The 19,716-nt window shown below is 44.6% G+C and overlaps 2 protein-coding genes across 6 annotated transcripts in view; one reads left to right on the top strand and one right to left on the bottom strand.

Annotated features, from left to right (window-relative positions):
• USP30 (ubiquitin specific peptidase 30) overlaps window positions 1-15,490 on the top strand; it is a 28,757-nt gene extending 13,267 nt beyond the window's left edge. The window contains exons 5-13 of one of the 2 annotated variants that reach the window (XM_019649075.1): window positions 1,794-1,892; window positions 2,479-2,521; window positions 3,589-3,683; window positions 7,578-7,637; window positions 8,149-8,235; window positions 9,352-9,432; window positions 9,530-9,749; window positions 11,379-11,499; window positions 13,088-15,490. In XM_019649075.1, the coding sequence (XP_019504620.1) occupies window positions 1,794-1,892; window positions 2,479-2,521; window positions 3,589-3,683; window positions 7,578-7,637; window positions 8,149-8,235; window positions 9,352-9,432; window positions 9,530-9,749; window positions 11,379-11,499; window positions 13,088-13,352 (1,071 nt within the window). In that variant the 3' untranslated portion in view covers window positions 13,353-15,490. Of the gene's footprint in view, window positions 1-1,793; window positions 1,893-2,475; window positions 2,522-3,588; window positions 3,684-7,577; window positions 7,638-8,148; window positions 8,236-9,351; window positions 9,433-9,529; window positions 9,750-11,378; window positions 11,500-13,087 lie in introns of both variants that reach the window. The other variant, XM_019649074.1, reaches the window with a different exon arrangement.
• Window positions 15,491-15,660: 170 nt separating this feature from the next.
• On the bottom strand, window positions 15,661-19,605 carry ALKBH2 (alkB homolog 2, alpha-ketoglutarate dependent dioxygenase). Of its 4 annotated transcripts, none has more exons than XM_019649079.1 (4): window positions 19,161-19,605; window positions 18,193-18,599; window positions 16,994-17,192; window positions 15,661-15,983 (listed from the first exon to the last, which is right to left on the bottom strand). In XM_019649079.1, the coding sequence occupies exons 2-4, from the start codon at window positions 18,467-18,469 to the stop codon at window positions 15,677-15,679; spliced, it is 783 nt and encodes a 260-aa protein (XP_019504624.1). In that variant the 5' UTR covers window positions 18,470-18,599; window positions 19,161-19,605; the 3' UTR covers window positions 15,661-15,676. The 4 variants fall into 4 exon arrangements, with proteins under 4 accessions (XP_019504624.1, XP_019504621.1, XP_019504622.1 ...); XM_019649076.1 differs by lacking the exon at window positions 19,161-19,605 and adding an exon at window positions 19,006-19,146; XM_019649077.1 differs by lacking the exon at window positions 19,161-19,605 and adding an exon at window positions 19,010-19,146.
• Between the last annotated feature and the right edge of the window lie 111 nt (window positions 19,606-19,716).

Below are 19,716 nucleotides of genomic sequence, written 5' to 3'. Positions count from 1 at the left end.
CGGAACGTAACCAAACAGTCGCATATGGCTCTTGAGCCGCAGTTTGTCAACCCCTGCCTGCTCTAGTCTGTACAGATGGCGAAGTAAATGTTGTGCACCTGAAACTTATAATGTTATAAACCAGTGTTGTCAATTTTAAAAAACGAGAGCTAGGGCTGGCTGAGTGGCGCGCTGGTTAAGAATTGGCTTGGGACGCCAGCTCTGAGCAGCAGGGCCCCGGTTCAGATCCCACATGGGCCAGTGACACTGCGCCCTCTACAGCTAAGATGGTGAACAACAGCTCAACCTGGAGCTGGGCTGCTGTGAGTCGCCGGCGATGGCGTAGGCTGCAGTGGGGCTGCAGTGGGCTCCCGTAAGCTACTGTGAGTGGCCAGCAGCCAGTGTGAGCAGCCTTCTAGTGGCCAGTGAGCAACTGCCTCACCCGGGAAGAGCGCAATGATAATACCAACATGGGCCAGTGAAGCGATGTCCTCCACAACTAGACTGAAGAACAAAAGGACTGCAACTTGTCTGTTCCCCTTCCCCGATTCCCCAACACTGTTCCCCTCCTGCAATTCCCCAATAAAATCTTTAAAAAAACAAAAATGAGGGCTAGGGCATAGTGAGGGAGGGAGTTCATTCTAGGCAGGCTCTTATCAGGTTTTGTAGGCCAGCTAAGAAGGGGGCGTGGGCTGTACTCTAGCTGTGAAAGCCGTTGGAAGGTTGGAAGCGGAAGAGGGAAGTCATTTGCCTTTTGAAAGATCGCAGTTGTGACTGTGGAGGGACACTTAAGAACAGAAGCCGAGAGGATCAGCGTCGTCAGAGTTCAGGGGCGGAGATACCTGCCCGTCCCAGAAGAGTGAGAGGCCGCTTTGGCTTTTTGAGGGGCGTTTGAGGTGATCCTTAAAGAGTAGCTTCCCTGTCATATGATGCAGCAATCCCACTAGTGAATATAAACCCAAAAGAATTGAAAGCAGGGACTCGAACAGGTATCTGTACTCCCATGTTCACAGCAGTATTTGCAGTAGCCAAAAGGTAGAAGTGACCCAAATGTCTGTCCATCAACAGAGGAATGGATGGACAAAGTGTGTGTGTGTGTGTGTGTGTGTGTGTGTGTGTGTGCGCGTGCGCAATGGAATACACATACACACAATGGAGTAGTATTCAGTCTTCAAAAGGAAGGAAATTCTGACACCTGCCATAGCATGGATGAACCTTGAAGACGTTATGCAAAGTGAAGTAAGCCAGTCACAAAAGGACAAATATTGTATGATTGCGTGTATGAGGTCCTAGAGTAGTCAGATCAGAGACAAAGTGGAATGGTGGCTGCCGAGGGCTAGGAGGGAGGGGAAATGAGGAGTTAGTGTTTAATGGGTATGGAATTTCAGTTTGGGAAGATAAAAAAGTTCTGGAGATGAGTGGTGCTTTTGGTAGCACAACAGTGTGAATGTCCTTAACACTACAGGCTATTTTATGTTATGTGTATTTTACCACAATGAATAAAACAAGAGTAGTCAGGTGGAGTGAAGCGCCATCTTAATAAAGCTAACACAGGCTCCGAGAAGCTGGCATGAGGTCAGCCCACCAGCGTCCTTCCCTTCTCTCTCTCCTTGGGCCTCCCAGTTGTGGGTCTTAATTGTGAAACTGTCTAGGTCGGAGCTGTGTCCATTTAACTAGCCCGGCCCTGAGAAGGTGAAGAATAGATCCCGCCCACAGCCGGAGGAGGAGGGCTGCCCGGTGGTCCCTGTGGGGATGGTGCTGATGCGGCCGTGGCCTCCTCGGGCCTCTCTGAAGAATGCTCTGCCCTTTGACAGGATGCTCATGAGTTATTCCATGTCATTACCTCGTCATTGGAGGATGAGCGGGACCGGCAGCCCCGGGTCGCACATTTGTTTGATGTGCATTCCCTGGAGGTAAATCATTAACATTTCCAATACATTTAATGAGTTTGTGTGTATTTAATGGGTGTAGGGACCGCAAGTATCATCTTTGTACAGCTTTAAACTCATAAGTAAGAGTCGATACAAAGCAGTGGGGCTGGGGCTGGGGCAGGTGGCGGGTCTTAAACTTTAAACTTTGCAGCTGGTGATTTGGAAGGCCCTTTAAAATGATTCATGGCTGCAGTTGTTGGCTTGGAGACGAAAGAATTTACTTTTCCCTCTATTTAATACATCGGAACAAGGAGCCATGACAATGCTAAATGAATCCTTGTTTCCCTGGAACATTATTAAAGTTGATAAAAGTTAACTATTACTAGTAAAGGTGGGAAAATATTCTGGAGACAGGAAATATGTTTTGATTGCATTTGATGGAGGAATAGACATAGTAACCAACCAAAGAGGATGATGAAGGCTACTTTTAGAAACCTTTGCTCAAAGCTGATTTTTAGTGGTGCAGTCAGCACAGAAGCTTGTAAGACTTAGGAGTGGGATGGATGCGGGTGATAAAAGGATTGCAGTAGGTTTTCAGTCTGTTGTTTTTTTTTCTCCCCTACAGCAGCAGTCAGAAATAACTCCCAAACAAATAACCTGCCGCACAAGAGGTAGTCATTTTCCATTGAACCGTAACACACGATGGATACTTTTTAGATAATGACAATAATTTGCTTGTTTAAACATTTTTTTTCTGGTGACATCCAGTCTGGCTTGAACTGTATGTACTTGCAAAGGAACTTGTGTTTTGGAAACATCTTGAATTGTTCCCTCATCCCCTAGCCCTGCTTGGTTTCCTCCAAACGGACTTATTTCTACTTCACACAAGGGTTTTCTTTTTACCTTCTTGGCATGACCTGGTGAGGAACTTAAGCTTAAACTGTCATGTCCTCAACATTTCCACGTTAGCCAACTCTTATTGCAAATGATCACAGTCCTCCTAAGAAGGAAATCATTGTTTTCTTAAGATTTAAACAAACAAACAAACAAAGACACATCAATTCCTTTGTGTGTTTGTTGTAATAAGACAATTATGCGTTAGCCCATACTGTGTGCCAGGCACTATAATATGTCATTTAAACTTCACAACAGCTCTATGAAACTGATGGTACTGGAGATAATGGGACAATAATTATCCCCATTTCCAGCAAACAGATGAAGTGACTCACAGAGGCGACGTGACTTCCCAGGTCGCATAGCTAATAAGAAGCAAAGCCAGGACCAAGCCCAGGGCTGCCTGACTCTAGGGCTTGTGTTTCTAACTGGCATACTACACTGTTCATTTCAGTAACCCCCATCCTAGAAAAAAAAAAGTTTTTCATATCTAGCTTATTCTGATGATTTCAGAAGTTTATTTCACCTTCTGGAATGTTCACTTATAGTATTCTTTTGACATCTCAAACATTTTAAGCATGTGTTTGCAAAAAAAAAAGTTGTTAAACACAAATTCCTTTTTTAAATGTGGCTGTACCCATTCTACAGAAACCACATTTAAGGACCCATATAAATTCTGTGAAGGGAATGGGTTGTCTTTATGAGACAATTTACTTTTCAGGAGCATTTGTTTTTTTTTTCTAAAGAGGGAGTTGCTACCACATACAAAAAAGGAGGGTGAATTTTGAGGTGGGAGTCAAAGGGCGGGCCGGGGTGGCATATCACAAGGTGTTTTGTGTTCCAGGGGCACCTCATCCCATGTCCAATCACTGGAAATCTCAGCATCCTTTTCATGGAAGACTTACTAGTAACATGGTCTGCAAACACTGTGAACACCAGGTAAATACAATACCAATCCTTGATATTTTCTGGCGAGGTTTGCTTTTCAATAAGATTCGTGAAGGATCTAAAGAGTATTGACAGACAGTGGTATGTGGTGTTTGTGATTGCCTGGGCTCTGTACACTCAGTGGACTGGCTGCCCCTCTTTGGTCAGTGCTAACATGTCATCAGATTCTTAGAGCAGCAGACCTATCGTGGATTGGCAGGAATTTTAGTCCTTCATTTGGGTCTATACTCATGGTGGACACAGCAGATTCTAGGGCTGTTGTTTGGGGACTTTTTTGCTTTTGAGGTTTTAAAATTTTTATTTGGAAAATTTCCAACACAATACAAAATAGAGAATTGTGTGGAGCCGGGTGAGTGGCTCAATTGTTTAAGAGCGCGAGCTCTGAGCAATAGGGTCACCGGTTCAATTGCCACATGGGCCAGTGAGCTGCACCCGAGCTGAGCTGCCGCTGAGCTGCCAACAGGTGGCAGGTTGACTCAGCTGGTGAGAGCACGTGCTCCTAACAACAAGGTTGCTGGTTCAATGCCCACATGGGATGGTGGGCTACGCTCCCCCCCAAACTGAGATTGAAGACAGCACCTTGAGCTGAGTAGCTGCGAGCTGCCGATGGTGACTGGACTTGGAGCTGAGCTAGCTGCACCCTCCACAACTGAGATTGAAGGACAACAGCTTGGCTGTTCCCCTTCCCCAATTCCCCAACACTATACCCCTTCCCCAATTCTCCAATAAAATCTTAAAAAAAAAAAATAGAATTGTGCAACTATCACCTCAATCAATTTTAGAATATTTTCATCATCCTCCCCCCGCCAAAATAAATCTGTTCCCGTTAGTAATTACTCCCTATTTCTCACCCCCACACCCCCAGCCCTAGGCAACCACTAACTACTTTCTATCTGTATCAATTTGCCCGTTTTGGACATTTCATGTAAATGGAATCATACAGTATATGGTCCCTTGGTGACTAGTTTCTTTCACTCAGTATAATGTTTTCAAGGTTCTTACACCTTGTAGCATGTGTCAGTACTTCATTCCCGTTTATTACCAAATAATATTCCATCGTATGGATTCATCAGTTGATGGCCATTTGGGTTGTTTCCACTTTGGGGCTATTATTTACAATGCTGCTGTGAATATTTATGTACAGTTTTTTGTGTAGGCATATGTTTTCATTTCTCCTCAGTATATACCTTGGAATAGAATTGCTGGCTCCTGGTAATTCCATGTTTAACATTTTGAGGCATTGCCGCACTGTTCTCTAACGTGGCTGCACCATTTTGCATTCCCACCAGCAGTGAATGAGGTTTTCAATTTTTCTACCTCCTCATTAATATTTATTATCTGACTTTTTAGTTATAGCCATCCTAATGTGGGTGAAGTGGTATCTCATTGTGGTTTTAATTGGCATTACCCTGCTAACGATGTTCAATCTTTTTTTAAAAATAAGGTCCATAGATTACAATTCATAATCGTTAATGTCTTTTAAGCTATAAGTTGCCCATTCATCTCTCTTTATTTTTGCTTGCATTTTATTTGTGTTTTGATGCTATTGTAAATGGAATTTAAAAATCTTTTTCTAGTATATAGAAATATAATTGTTTGTATATTGACTGAGTCTTCAGATCTTGCAAAAATTCATTTACTAGCTCTAGAAGTTTTGTAGATTCATTAGAATTCTCTTTTGTATGTAAACGATCACGTTGTCTGTGAATAGCAAGAGTTTTACTTCTTCCTTCCCAATTGTTATGCCTTTTGTTTATTTTTCTTGCCTTATTACCCTGGTGAGGACCTCCAATACAAAGTTGAATAGGTGTGGTGATAGGAGACATTCTTGCTTTGTTTCAAAGCTTAAGAAGCAAGTATTGGTGTTTCATAAATAAGTATGATATTGGCTTCAGGTCTTAGCATACCCCTTTTATTACACTGAGAAAGTACTATTCCTAGTTTGCTGAGAGTTTTTATCATGAATAGCGGTTGAATTTTTTTCATGCTTTTTCTGCATATATGGAGGGTATCAGATTTTTCTTTTATTCCATTAATATGGTGAATTGCAGTGATTGCTTTTTCTAACGTTAAATTAGCCTAGTGTTTCTGGAATAAACTCCACTTTATTATGATGTATTATTATTTTTATATATTACTGAATTTGATTTTTAAAATATTTTCTAAAGGATATTAATGTCTGTATTTATGAGGACTATTGGCAATACAATTTTCTTGTATTATCTTTGTCGGGTTTTGTTATAAGAATTATACTAGCTTCATAAAATAACCCAGGAAGTGTTTGGACCTTGGTTAATATTGGCATTGTCTCTTCCTTAAATGTTTGCTAAAATTTGTCTTGTTTCTTTTTCTTTCTTTAGTTCTATTTTTGCTGAATTTCTTTTGAGACTTTGCTATTAGGCACATATGCATGTATTAATTATGATGAGTTGACTCCTATTGTCATGATAAATTGTCCCCCTTTATCTCTGGTAAGACTCCTTGCCTTAAAGCCTATGTTGTGTGATTAATTTCCATCTAACTGGTGTTTCTGTGGTACGTCTCTTTCTGTTCCCTTCTTTTTGACCTATCTTTGATTTTGTATTTATAGTGTGGCTTTTGTAGACAGCATGTAATTGGGTCTTGTTTTTTTATCCAGCTTGACAATCTGCATTTTAATTGGTGTGTTTAGTCCATTTACATTTAATTTAATGTAAGTATTTATATGGTTGAATTTAGGTCTGCTATTTTACCATTTGCTTTCTATTTGTGTCACATATTTTTTGTTCCTCTGTTTCTCCTTTCTTGCTGCCTTTTGGGTTAATTGAATACTTTTTAGTATTTTGTTGTAATTCCTCTATTGGCTTTTTAACTACTTTTTTACATTTTATGTATGTAGATGATGACATGCAATTTTAACTTACCACAGTCCATTTAGAGTTAATACTAGACTCCATGTAAAATAAAGGAAACTCACAATATCATAGTTCTATTACCCCATCATTTGTGGTATTTTTCTTTTTTTTTTTTTAGCTGAGGCATCCTGCCACCTGTTGGTAGCTCAGCGGCAGCTCAGCTTGGTCTGGGAATCGAACCGCTGTTGCTCAGAGCTCAAATTCTTGAGCGAGCTCTTAACCAACTGAGCCACTCTGCTGGCCCGTATTTCTCTTATATATGTTACATCTACATTCATTACAAAGTCCACAATAATGTCATAATTTTTATTTTATTTACATATAATTAAACAATTATATGTGTTTAAATAAATAAAAAGCAAACAATTTTATGTTTGCCATTTTTGGTGTTCTTTCGCTTTTGGTAGCTCTTCAGTCATTCAAAGTTTTGTTTTGGTCCAGATTTCACAGTTTTTATCTCAATGAGAGTTAGTCTAGCCACACTACTCTGTCATCACCAAAAGCTGGAACTGTTACTCTATTTTATCTTCTGTTTTCTGCAATTAATAATATAACATCACATCTTTCTAAATAATCATGCATTCTTCTCACATACTATTTCTAATATAGTATTCCATTTTGTGGACATTCTATAATTTATTTAATCATTCCCTAGAAATTTGAACTATTTGCATTTTGCTGTTATAAATAATACTGTGATGAATATCCTTGTAGTTATGTCCATGGGTATATCCTTAGGATAAAATCCCCAAATTGCTGGGTCAGGTACGTTATCTTATAGTTTTTCCAAGCTACCCTTTAGTATTATTGTACCTCTTATGTTTACAAGTTGTTTTTAATAGAATTTGCTTCTAGCTAAGTATATTATGCTTCATTATGTTAATGTTGGACATCTAAATATTAAACTGTTTAATAAGCATATATCTTTCCATCTATAAAGTTCTGAGTTGAACTTAAGTCCTTTCTGGGTTTTCTGCAATATTTGTTTCAGAGTCCTGTTCGATTTGATACCTTTGATAGCCTTTCACTAAGTATTCCAGCTGCCACATGGGTAAGTAGTGATCTGTGGTTTATTTTGGGTCTGTTTCAGGGACATTTAAATTTGAAAGGGCTTTGAGGCGTTTTGTGTAACTCAGGTGCCACGCGTTATTTTGACACATGGTTGGGTGAACCCATCCTAATTTTAATGTGTGGTACCATGGCCCGATTTGTGGGGGAGAAGAAGGTTTATGGTTTTTCTCTTCCTGCAGAAATTTTGACTTTTTTGAATACATACACACATACATACATATATTCATCTCAAATTCAAGGATACCTAAACCACTGTGGAAGTCCCTAATTGTAATGTTATGTCCTCACACCCTTGACTCCATCATAGTAGCAAGTCTAGGGTGCTTTGAGCTCCATGTTTTTTCAGGAAGCATCCAATTATGTCTGTGAGGCTTTTTATTGCCTATATAAGCAAAAATAAAGCTCTGGCGTTCACGTTGCCATCTGTTAATCATTTCGGGGTAGCTCCCCTTTGAATTGTAATAATGAGTTTTCTTCTTCTCATGCTGTAGGGTCATCCATTGACCCTGGACCACTGCCTTCACCACTTCATCTCATCAGAATCAGTGCGGGATGTTGTATGTGACAACTGTACAAAGGTATGCCTTTAACCGCAAATATCATCTCCTCACTCTGGGCTATGGGTCCTGATACAGTGCCTCTCACACCATTGGCCCTGAGCTCTTCTGACCATTTCCAGAGGATCTTTTCAGCCACAGCCATTTTTACTTAACTTGGTTAGGAAATTGACAGTCCATGGACCAAATCTCCTTCTCTGATGAGTTTTGTTTCATCCACAGAATTTTTAAAGTAGAAATTTGAATGCCATGCTTTGAGATGGGACATGCCGTCTCCAATTTGCTACCGCCACCTCTGTTCCCACTTGTCTCACACCCTGCCTTACTTATGCTACCTGCCTAACTCCCTCAGCAACAGAATTTCACCCCCTGAATTTAGAGGGACTGTGTGGAACAGAATTTTTGAAGACCCAGAACAAAATAGATTACATGCCAATGTCAGAGCCCCTTTATTTCTCTTGCCTCCACTGTGGCTGTGACTTAAGTAATAAAACAGTGAAAACCCACAAATAACTGGGCAGCTGAGTTCATTTCAGCAGGTGGAAGTCAAGTGCCAATTGTATAACACCCACCTTGACAGGCAGCTCTCCATAGATGTCCTATGTCAAGAATTTTAGCAAAGAGGGCCAGCTGAGTGGCTCGTTGGTTAAGAGTTGGCTTGGGAGCGTGAGCTCTGAGCAGCAGGGCTGCCAGTTCGGATCCCACATGGGCCAGTGACACTGTGCCCTCTACAGCTAAGATGGTGAGCAACAGCTCAATCTGGAGTCAGGCTGCTGTGAGTCGCCGGCAACGGCGTAGGCTGCAGGGGGGCTGCAGTGGGCTCCCTTAAGCTACCATGAGCGGCCGGAAGCCACGTGAGTGGCCGGCAGCTCGCGTGAGCTGGCGTGAGCAGCCATGAGCAGCCATCCAATAGTCAGCAACCGATCTGCCTCAGCCGGGAAGAGCGCAATGATCACAATACCAACATGGGCCAGTGAAGCGACGTCCTCCACAACTAGACTGAAGAACAAAAGGACAGCAACTTGTCTGTTCCCCTTCCCCAATTCCCCAATGCTGTTCCCTCCCCCAATTCCCCAATAAAAAAATTTTAAAAATTAAAAAAAGAATTTTGGCAAAGAGCTGTTTCTCCTATTTCAGATTGAAAGCAAAGGGACGTTGAATGGGGAAAAGGTGGAACACCAGAGGACCACTTTCGTTAAACAGTTAAAACTCGGGAAGGTGAGCCCACACCTCACACCTTGTTGCCTGTGCTTTCGTGGACTCCCTGCGGCCCGCTCTGACACTCGGGACTTTCTGATTTCTCTCGCACCCGCAGCTCCCTCAGTGCTTGTGTATCCACCTCCAGCGGCTGAGCTGGTCCAGCCACGGCACGCCCCTGAAGCGGCACGAGCACGTGCAGTTTAATGAATTCCTGATGATGGACATCTACAAGTACCACCTCCTTGGACATAAACCTGGTCAACACAACCCTACACTAAATGAGAAGGCGGGGCCTGTGCTGGAACTGCAGGATGGGCCGACAGCCCCCAAATCAGGTGTGTGCCCGAGGGGCTGAGGCAGTGGGAGTCTGCAGCACAGAGAAAAGGAATTTGGTATCACCAGCTTCTGGGCCGTTCTGCCATGAGGGCTTGTCCAGTGGTTGTTTAGATTCTTGAAACGATCAGGACTGGGGCAAGAGGGGGAAGATGTCTTAAAAGAGGTTAAAATTATATAGTAATGAGATGTATAATTTTAAAAACTATCACCGTTGAAAAAATATAGGAAGAAAAGCTTAAGATTGCTTTCTGGTCTTTTGACTAAGCCATACTGGCTCACATCATTCCAGTGAATTTTGTCTTTCAGTCCCCCCCCCCCCCCAAATACAGTCATCTCATTAAACAGGAAATGTGGGGAGGAAATGTCTTATTTGGGTTGCTATTTCTTCTTTCCTGAATGACTTATCTAATTCCGTTGCTGCCCTCACTTGAGGTGACTTGTTGGACTGGGTCCCAGGGAAGCAAGGTAGCTACTGTTGTTACCCCCAGGCTTGAAGAGGTTCAATGATTGGCCCAAGGGCAAACAGCAGATGGGAGAACTGGCACTAGAAAGTAGCACTGGGCCATTTTTTGTAGGAATCTTATCTCGTCTGTGGAGTTCTTTAGTTATGGGTGAGGAAAACCCGCCAATTTTAAGGGCTCGAAACTCACCACCTGTATGCTGCGCCCGGTCCAGTCAGGACTACCTTCCCTGTACCCCACATTTTCCCCACTTAGCCTCCCTTACCACTTTGATTCTTTCTGTACATCCACAGTTGCATGGCCTGGCAGGACATCATTTGTGGGGAGACTGTATTTTGCCCTTTTTTCAAAGGATCAGGAAATTGACATCAGGGACAGTTGGGGTGGGGAGAGGGCTCGGTCCTTGGCCTGTTTTAAATCAAGGACTCCTGGGTGGGAGTGCAGCTCTGCTCATGTTCGAAGCGTGGTGGCTATGGTTCGAGAGACAGTCGTGAACTACTTGGTACTTGAAGGCCCCCACATACGACACTTGAAAGGAAAAGAGATGTCAATTTCTCCTTAATTATTTTATCTACGCCCATACACATTTATTAATGCTGTCACATATTGGTATTCCTTAGAAGCTGACAATTACGGAATAGTTTAGATCAGTGGCTCACAGCAAGAAGTTTCGACTGCCAGAGGACATTGGGCAATGGCTAGTGACATTTTTAGATGTCACCACTGAGGGGTGTTATTGGTATTTGGTAGGTAGAGGCCAGGGATGCTGTTAAATATCGTGCAGTGCACAGGACAGCCCCCACCACAAAGAATGATCTGTCCAGAATGTATTCAATAGTGTCAAGGTTGAGAAACCTTGGTTTAGGTCAGAATGCCAGTAAGTCAGCTACTGCTTAACTCTGACACGTCTTTAGCAGACAGGGATAGGAATCTCAAAGACTCACACAGCTGTCAAAGTGAACAGCAGACCAGGAGCTAGATACACTTTTCCTAGTGTAGATTAAAACAGGGACGGAAAGGGAGGAAACCCTGTGAATAAACATAATACAAAAAGAAATGTTTTTTCATTATAGCACTATTGGGTAAATTTCAAGGTCATCAAAACCATGTTTGGTTTCCCCAAAGCCTCTGCCAGTTTTAATTGCCTTGGGCCTTTTTCTCTTGCAGTTCTGAACCAGCCTGGGGGCCCCAAAACCCAGCTGTTTATGAATGGCGCCTGCTCCCCATCCTTGCTGCCCACCCTGCCAGCCCCGATGCCCTTCTCTCTCCCAGTTACTCCTGACTACGGGTGAGCTGCTCTTTCAAAGCACTTCTTCATTCATTGTAGGCTGCTCTTTCCCTTGGTTTCCAAAATTAGCTTTTCACAGAAATGAATGACAGTGTAGAGATTTTTTTTTTCTTTCATTTTTAAGGTGGAACTTCACTAATACGACTTCCTATTTTGGTCTAATATGGAAATCACTTTAAAAATAAGAATTATAGGGCCAGCCGAGTGGCGCGATGGTTGAGGACTGGCTTGGGACGCTAGAGGGCCCTGGTTCGGATCCCACATGTGGGGGCCGGTGACACTGCCCTCCGCAGCTGAGATGCTGAACAACAGCTCAACCTGGAGCTGGGCTGCCCTGAGTCACCGGCGACGGCGTGGGCCTGCAGCCCCTGTGGCAGTGGGTTGCCATGGGCTGCCGTGTGTGGCCAGCAGCCAGCGTGAGCGGCTAGCGGCCGCAGTGAGCGGCCATCCAGAGGCCGGCGACTGGTCTGCCTCTCCTGGGAGGAGCGCGGTGGTGGTGCCAACTTGGGCCAGTGGGGCAATGTCCTCCACAACTAGACTGAAGACAAAAAAAAAAAAAAAAAAAAGACAGCAACTTGTCTGTTCCCCTTCCCCAATTCCCCAGCGCTGTTCCCATCTGCCCAATTCCCCAATAAAAATCTTAATAAAAATAAAAATAAGAATTATAAAACTATATAACATTTAAATATGTATGTTATGTTTATGTGTGCATATATGTATGTAGAAATAAAACATGAAGAAAAATTTAAATTTCTTAGGATACCACCTAGAGATCACCAGTTAAATCTTTAAGGTGTTGCACTTTATAAAGTCGTGTGTGTGTGTGTGCATGTGTATACATATACTACTATGCATATGTATACATATGCATACACTCATAGAGAGGACATCTTACCAGTATTTCTGTATTTTTTTTTTTAAAGATTTTTTTTTAATTGGGGAATTGGGGGATGGGAACAGCGCTGGAGAATTGGGGGAAGGGGAACAGACAAGTTGCTGTCGTTTTTTTGTTCTTCAGTCTAGTTGTGGAGGACGTTGCTTCACTGGCCCAAGTTGGCACCATCATTGCGCTCTTCCCGGGTGAGGCAGATCAGTCGNTGCTTCACTGGCCCAAGTTGGCACCATCATTGCGCTCTTCCCGGGTGAGGCAGATCAGTCGCCGGCTTCTGGACGGCCGCTCACAGCGGCTGCCGGCCACTCACGCTGGCTGCTGGCTACACACGGTAGCCCATGGCAACCCACTGCAGCAGGGGCTGCAGTCTACGCTGTCGCCGGCGACTCATGGCAGCCCAGCTCCAGGTTGAGCTGTTGTTCAGCATCTTAGCTGTGGAGGACAGTGTCACTGGCCCTCATATATGGGATCCGAACCGGGGCCCTCTGGCGTCCCAAGCCAGCTCTTAACCATGATGCCCCTCGGCCGGCCCAGTATTTCTGTATTTTGATGGTTGTGTACTATCCAGTTGTATGGATGTACCATTGTATCAGTCCCAAATTGTTGACCATCTAGGATTTTCCTTTTTTTTTTTTTTTTCCTATAAGCCTTCTTTGTTGTATTTGTAAACCACTGGCATTTGTTCCTACCATTCAGCTCTTCCACGTACCTCTTCCGGCTGATGGCAGTGGTCGTCCACCACGGAGACATGCACTCTGGACACTTCGTGACTTACCGACGGTCCCCACCTTCAGCCAAGAACCCTCTTTCCACCAGCAACCAGTGGCTGTGGATTTCCGATGACACTGTCCGCAAGGCTAGCCTACAGGAGGTCCTGTCCTCCAGCGCTTACCTGCTGTTCTACGAGCGTGTTCTTTCTAAGATGCAGCACCAGAGTCGGGAGTACAAGTCTGAAGAATGACTCTGACCTGGCCCCAAAGTCAGAGCTGATGGCACTGTCTAAACTGTCCGGGAAAAAGGCAAAATCAGACCACGTGTGTGTACGCGCGCGTGTGCACAGTCAGCCCCACTGTAGTCCTTCAGCCTCCTGGTGTGTTCTGAGAGCAGGCTCCAGCTGGGAGCCAGTGGCCCCCATTCAAACCAAATCAGGCCCCCTGAACAGCTCTGCTAGTCTGCACTGGAAGGTGGTGGCGTTTCAGGAAAGCACTCATTATGTCTAGAGTGTCTTTTTACTCACCTGATACAGGTAATTAACTCAGACTCTGGAAGCCACCTTTTTTATATTCTGATATGTTAGGTGTTCTCAGAGGGGACTTAACTTTGCCTGATCCTCTGATGTTTCAACATAGATCTTTTATTTTTCATAAAGCAGGCCCATAAAATTGTTGACAAGAACTAGTGAAATTATTAAAGGCAACAATTTAGAAGAAAAAGTGCCTTTCACTTTCGATTGCTTTTGTAGCACGTCCATTCTGGAAGACATACATTCTCTAAGTCATAGAAACAATTTCTGAAAAGCCCTCTTCCTCCCAAGTTTCTCAATGAACAGCAAAAGAACAGTTAAAAGATGCCTAAAGAACACACGCCTTCCCTTTTGTATGTCTTTTTCTAATCCTTCAATCCTTTATATACAGTAAAAGCTCATCTGCCAAATCTGCCCCTCGGGGAAATTCTTTCACTGCTTTGTCAATTCTAAGTGAAACTCTTGTTGCTTTTATCTTTTGTATACTGGACTGAGATGTGGTTACAGCGTGTGAATTATAAGCCCGTGTGAATGACCAGAATTGAGCAGTACCTGTGCAAATCTGTGATTCCTCTGCTCTGTGAAAAACCCTTTCTTACACAAAGATCCATTTTAAACGGGCGATTATTCTCATCTGTTTATTTATTGTCCATGCAGAGCTCTTCAGGTTTACAGGTGGGGCCAGGGACTGCTTAAGAAGACACGCCCCGCCTTGTTTTGAGAGCTGGATTCAGCAGGAAGGGTCTTGAGTGTGGGGCTGCAGTCTCTCTGGACCTGTTTCCTCATTTGTAAAGTGAAGGGTTAGCTTTGATCATCATCAAAGTCCTGCCCTTTCCACGAAAAGAAGTTTAAATTTTAAACATATAACAGCTGACACCTAGTATTGTCATTTGGTTAAAGGTCCATGTTCCAAATGTATTCGTTTCCAGTAGCCTAATACAAAATGATTATAGTGAGCATCCTCTTCGCTCTTCAGGTAAGTCTGAATGCAGCCCAGGGCCGAAGGTATCTGATGACACAGGAGTATCTATGTTTTAGCCAGATTTTTTAATTAAAAAAAAAAAACAAATTCAAACAGACTCTTCAGAGATAAGATCTGGAATCAGACTGATCCAAAGACCACCTGAAGTAAGACTAAGAGCCATACTGTCTCTGGTGGGGGTGAGCTGGCATCAGCTAAAAGCACAGGAGGCCCAGGTGATCACCATTCTGCCGGGCCCAGCGTGCCCCGAGGACTCATCAACTCTCACTACCGATAACACATACTGTGAAGGTTCTCCAGGCCACGCACGCCAGGGCGAAGAGCCGTTTGAAGCCTCTGATGTGTTCATCGCTGCCGTCCCTTCGTGACTCCATTGCAGACCCTGGGTTTGATGTGGAAACGAGTATGCCCATTTTACCTGAGTCTGGTGGAACAAATGCCCAAGTGTGTGACCTTAAACTGCCCTGCAAAGTTGTAGCTTTCAGTAACTGCTGCTCTGCCACACTGCTCTTTGAAATCTGCCATTAAAGAGATGTCAGGCACAAAAGGGGCTAATCCTTGGAATGTTTCGTCGTAAGCAGATGCTTGGTCAGAGGCCAGGGTTTGAGCCAAGGTTGTAAATGTGAATGATATATGTGCGAAGTCTCCTACCTGACTTAAAGCTGACTTCCTCATTTTGTAAATTATTAGGCATTACGTAGCAGAATAATCTTATTTCTAGTTTTAAGTTATTTACAAAATAGCTTCTTTTTGCAAAAACCTAAGTTAAACGAGTAGTTTATGCCATGACTGCTGATTTATGTACTTGCTAAAGATACCTTTTGTATCTGCTGTGTATTATAGCAATAAAAGAATCATTTTGTTAGAAAAAAAATCAACTGGTATTCTTTCATAATTTACCTATTTGATACAAACATCCTCTTTCTGAATTCTGCATTGTTATATAATAAACCCTACAGTTGGGTTAAACCTTTTTTTTCCTTGTTGGTAAAGGAAATACCAGCTCCCTCTTCAAGTAGAGAGGAAAGGAGAAAATGAAAGTAGTACTTGAAAAATATTTTTACTTTTTAGTAGGCAGAATTTTACGAAATGTCAGGTTGACCCGTGGAGCCAAAACCTTCTTGCGGACAGGGAGACTGTGATACCAATGAGTGTTGGTCGGGTGGTTCATCATAAGTAAACTTCCGTGGGCCAGTGGCAGCCTGACCGCCTCCACCCTCCGGGAGGGGTTTTTCCCTCGAGAATCCTTATGCCGGAAGAAGAAGTCTCTGCAGGCCCCAAAGGAGACGGAGGCGATGGGGCTCCCAGGAGCCAGTTCTCTTTCGTCATCTCGGTGCTCACCAATGTGGTCACACCCATCTTTATACCTGCAGGGAGAAAGCAAGCACAGTTCATAGAATAGCCGTCTCCTGGAATGTGCCAACACTGCATCGTTTTCTCAGTGTGAAATGCTGCTCCAAGCATGCCAGGTTTCTGCAAGGGCTGCAGGGCCTTACCTGGGTCTACAGGGGAGCCAAGCCTGCAGCCTTTTCACTTTGTTATCCAGTCCTATTCGATGACCTGCTTTAAATCTCAACTCACCAACAGAGGCCAAAAACGTGTCTTCTAGTTCTGGTTCATATATAGTAAGCCTTTATCATAAAATGTTTCTCCCTACACCTAGGATAAAATCCATCTTCCTTGCACAGTGTGGCCCCTGCCTACCTCAGCTCCTTCCATACCCTCACTCACTGCACTTTTAGGCGGTAATGGTGGGATAGACACTCCAAGATCCCTCTGCTCTTCCTCCAGATGGCTGTGTGGCTCATGGTCTCTCCTCCGCACCATTCAGTTATCAGCTCAGATGTCACCGCCTCCACGAGCCCTCCTGTAACCACCATCCTCTAAACCCAGAGTTGACTACCAGGGTGATTCTGCCCCCCAGGGGACCAGGCGATGTCTGGAGACATTCTGGTTGCTATGACTGGGGATGGGGGTGCTACTGGAATCTAGCGGATGGAGGCCAGAGATGCTGTCCCTTGTCCTACAGTGCCCAGGATGGCCCCTGCCACAGAATTATCTGGCCCCAAACATCAGTAGTACTGCTGTTCAGCAGCCTCGCCCTAAACTCAGGTCCCTTCCTCCCCCTAAACCCAGGCCCCTTCCTCCCAGCCATTCTTGGGCAAATCAGCAACGTCTGAAGCTATCTTGTTCAATTGTTCATCCGCGAGTCACCTCACTTCCCACTGTGACGTGAGCCCCATGAGGACTGCTCATGCTGTTCCTCCACGACATCCAAACTTCCTAAACTTCCTTTTGGAAGAGGTGGGAGATTGATAAAATTCAGTGCAGTGGCCTTAAAAAAAAAAAAAAAGTAAAAAAGCAAGTAGGGTGTCACCTGTTGACGAGCACAAAGTTGAAGGTCTGTCCAGTCACCAAAGAAACACGATCCCGGACTCGCTCTAGAACTGGGATCCAGGGCTTTGGAGACAGAGTGAGGCCTGAAAACGTGTAGGTCAGCCCAGCATCGCCATATGTCGCCTGCTTCCTTGGTACGCTGTGCCACTTCCCAAACACCTGCACCCTGGCCAGTGCACCTGGGCAGGTGAAAACATGGCAGTTCAGAAAAGCAGGCGGGTGAGTGCCCCGCACACTTGCTCCCTGAGTCTTCAGGATTGAAAGGAAAGTAAAACAGGAATAACATTTAATGCCCTGACGAAGACCCCTCCTCAAAGTCATTGTAGTTTGCCCCAAACATTCATGTAAGAACAGGGACTCTCGTCCTACACTTAGAGAAACATGGTCCTAGCCCAATTTTTTTAAACACCATAACTAAATTGCCGTAACTCCAGTAGGAGCAGAATACAGAGGCTGAAATGCAAATAAGATGCAGTTAGGTTACACACGAGGGTGATCTTGCCAACTATTGGGGACTAAGGGTGTAGGGCCCCATGAAAGATGGGGCTAACACAGCTTAGTCTGTAGGTTGGGGTCTCCTGGGGGCTTTTCTACGCTCCCAGGTGCTCTGCCACCTTACACCAGTTCTCACTGTGTGGGCCCCAGACCAGCAGCACTCGCATGACCTGAAAATTCAGACACTAGACTGCGGGCGGGGCAGGTCCCAGCAAGCACCAAAGTCCTCCAGGTGGTGCTGAGAACGTGGTGCACAATTACCTAGTTATTCGCTGTCTCTCCTACTAGACCGGTGGTTCTCAGCCCTGGCTGCACGTTAGAATCACCTGGAAGCTTTTTAAAAGAACTTATGCCCAGGCTGCACCCCCAGATATTCTGATCCAACTGGCCTCAGGTAGAACCCAGCATCTTTTCCCCCTTTTTTCGCTTTCTCACATGATTCTCATAAACAGCTAAGTGGAGATTCACTTAAGTCATCTGTCAGCTCCTGGTGGGCAGGCAATCCTGCTTTTCTCAAATTAGTATCCGGTTTCTCACTAGGGTCTTGGCCCCCAGGGGTCCAGAGAATATGTGGTGAATCAATTAACGAACTCATCAGTAATTAATGGCTCCTGAGTTCCGATGTCTCTACACATAGTTTTATCAAACTAGCCTTCAGCACAGAACCTGCAGTCCTCTGCTTACCTGTAAAATATTCCACTTCTTGCTCCAGCTCTCGTAAAATCTCGTCTGCTTCAGCTTTGCCAAATAGGACTGTGTAATCGCAGTCCAGGCCCTCAGCTCGAATGCGTTGCCAGCTGGGGCCTGCCAAATCAACCCCATTCCTTGGGGTTTCTCTCCTGGGCCTTTTCCTGATGCTTTCCTCATTTTCTCCCAGCTCTGCTGGACCTCCTCCTGTCTGCTCTTGCCCTCTCTTTCCCAAAAGGCCCCCTAGAACCCCCTTCACCAAGAATCTGTCCATCCTGTCTTCCCAAAGCAAGTGAAGGGAGCCAGTGGCTAGGCAGAGAGGTTGCCCAGGGTCTGTCCCAGATGTAAATATTTGCTTGGTGGCAAAGTGACCCCCACAGCAGCATTCCTCTTCACACCATGTCCTAAAAGGAAGTAGAGGACATTAAAGCTGAAAGGGTCCCTTGGGATAGCCTTGGTTCCCCACCCTGGCTAAGCATTAGAATCACCTGACTAGCTTGCAAAAACCCAAATGCTTGCACTCCACCCCCAAGCACCTGACTTTTTAAAGACACCCCCACCCCCTGCAATTCGCAGGCCACAGGTAAATTTGGAAAATATACAGTCCAAACCTTTACTTTACAGATGGGAAAACTGACACCCAGAGAAGGGAAAGGGTTTGCCCAAAGTCACCCAGAAAAGCAACCTATCTCCTTTTCACCCATACATGACCGGCCGGCACACATTAGTATTAAAATAGGTAAATATAGTAATTCTCAAATAGATGTTTCTGAATCTAAATGTAAAACAGTTAAACGTGATCATACGCACGCACGCACGCCGAATTTTGATAGAAAATAAGAACTGTAATATGTGCGCAGGGTGAGGGTAGCGAGGGTTCACCTCAAAATCTCAGACAACCCCCGCGCAGCTCCGAATCCTGCAAACACTGTAGAAAGTGCTGTCGGGAAAGAGAAGATACGTACCCGGACCGCACTTCCGGGTAATTTCAGCTGCAAGCTGGGAAGGAAATGCTGGCAAATCTGCAAAACAGAGCAATGGGCGGGCTCTGGGCGCCACCTGTTGGCCTTCTGGGCGCGTCGCAAGCACTACCCTGTTTGAGTGTAACTAGTGCATTTGCTCTGCAACTGTTGAGGGTCATCTGTGGTTTGCCGATTGTTGTTCCATGTCACCTCTGTCAGGGGATTAACCTGGCGTCCTGACAGGGAGCTGGGCCATCAGCATATTGTCGCAGGTAGGAGCACGAGTTCAGCCGACCAACGCGAGGTTTCCATTTCTGCCTCCTCCACTCTAGCTTTGCGGCTCCTAGGGGTCATTTAGAGTCTCTGGGCTTGAATTGCCTCACCTGAACAGTGGGGACTATAAAACCTAAGCCAGAAGAGAGCACCATGAGCATTAATGGAGAGGACACGTGAGAAGTGCTTCCGTGTTCCAAAAAAAATGTCAGGGTCTGTTACTGCTCCTAATTTTGTTTACTCTGCCTTCCCCCAGAGAATGAAAGCTCTGTGAGGTTAGGGGTTT

The sequence above is a fragment of the Hipposideros armiger genome, unplaced genomic scaffold (genome assembly GCF_001890085.2).
Source record: "Hipposideros armiger isolate ML-2016 unplaced genomic scaffold, ASM189008v1 scaffold_129, whole genome shotgun sequence".
In the NCBI taxonomy this organism is placed as follows: domain Eukaryota; kingdom Metazoa; phylum Chordata; class Mammalia; order Chiroptera; family Hipposideridae; genus Hipposideros; species Hipposideros armiger.
Note: the sequence above shows the minus strand (reverse complement) of the source record. Positions and strands in the feature narration are given on the sequence as shown.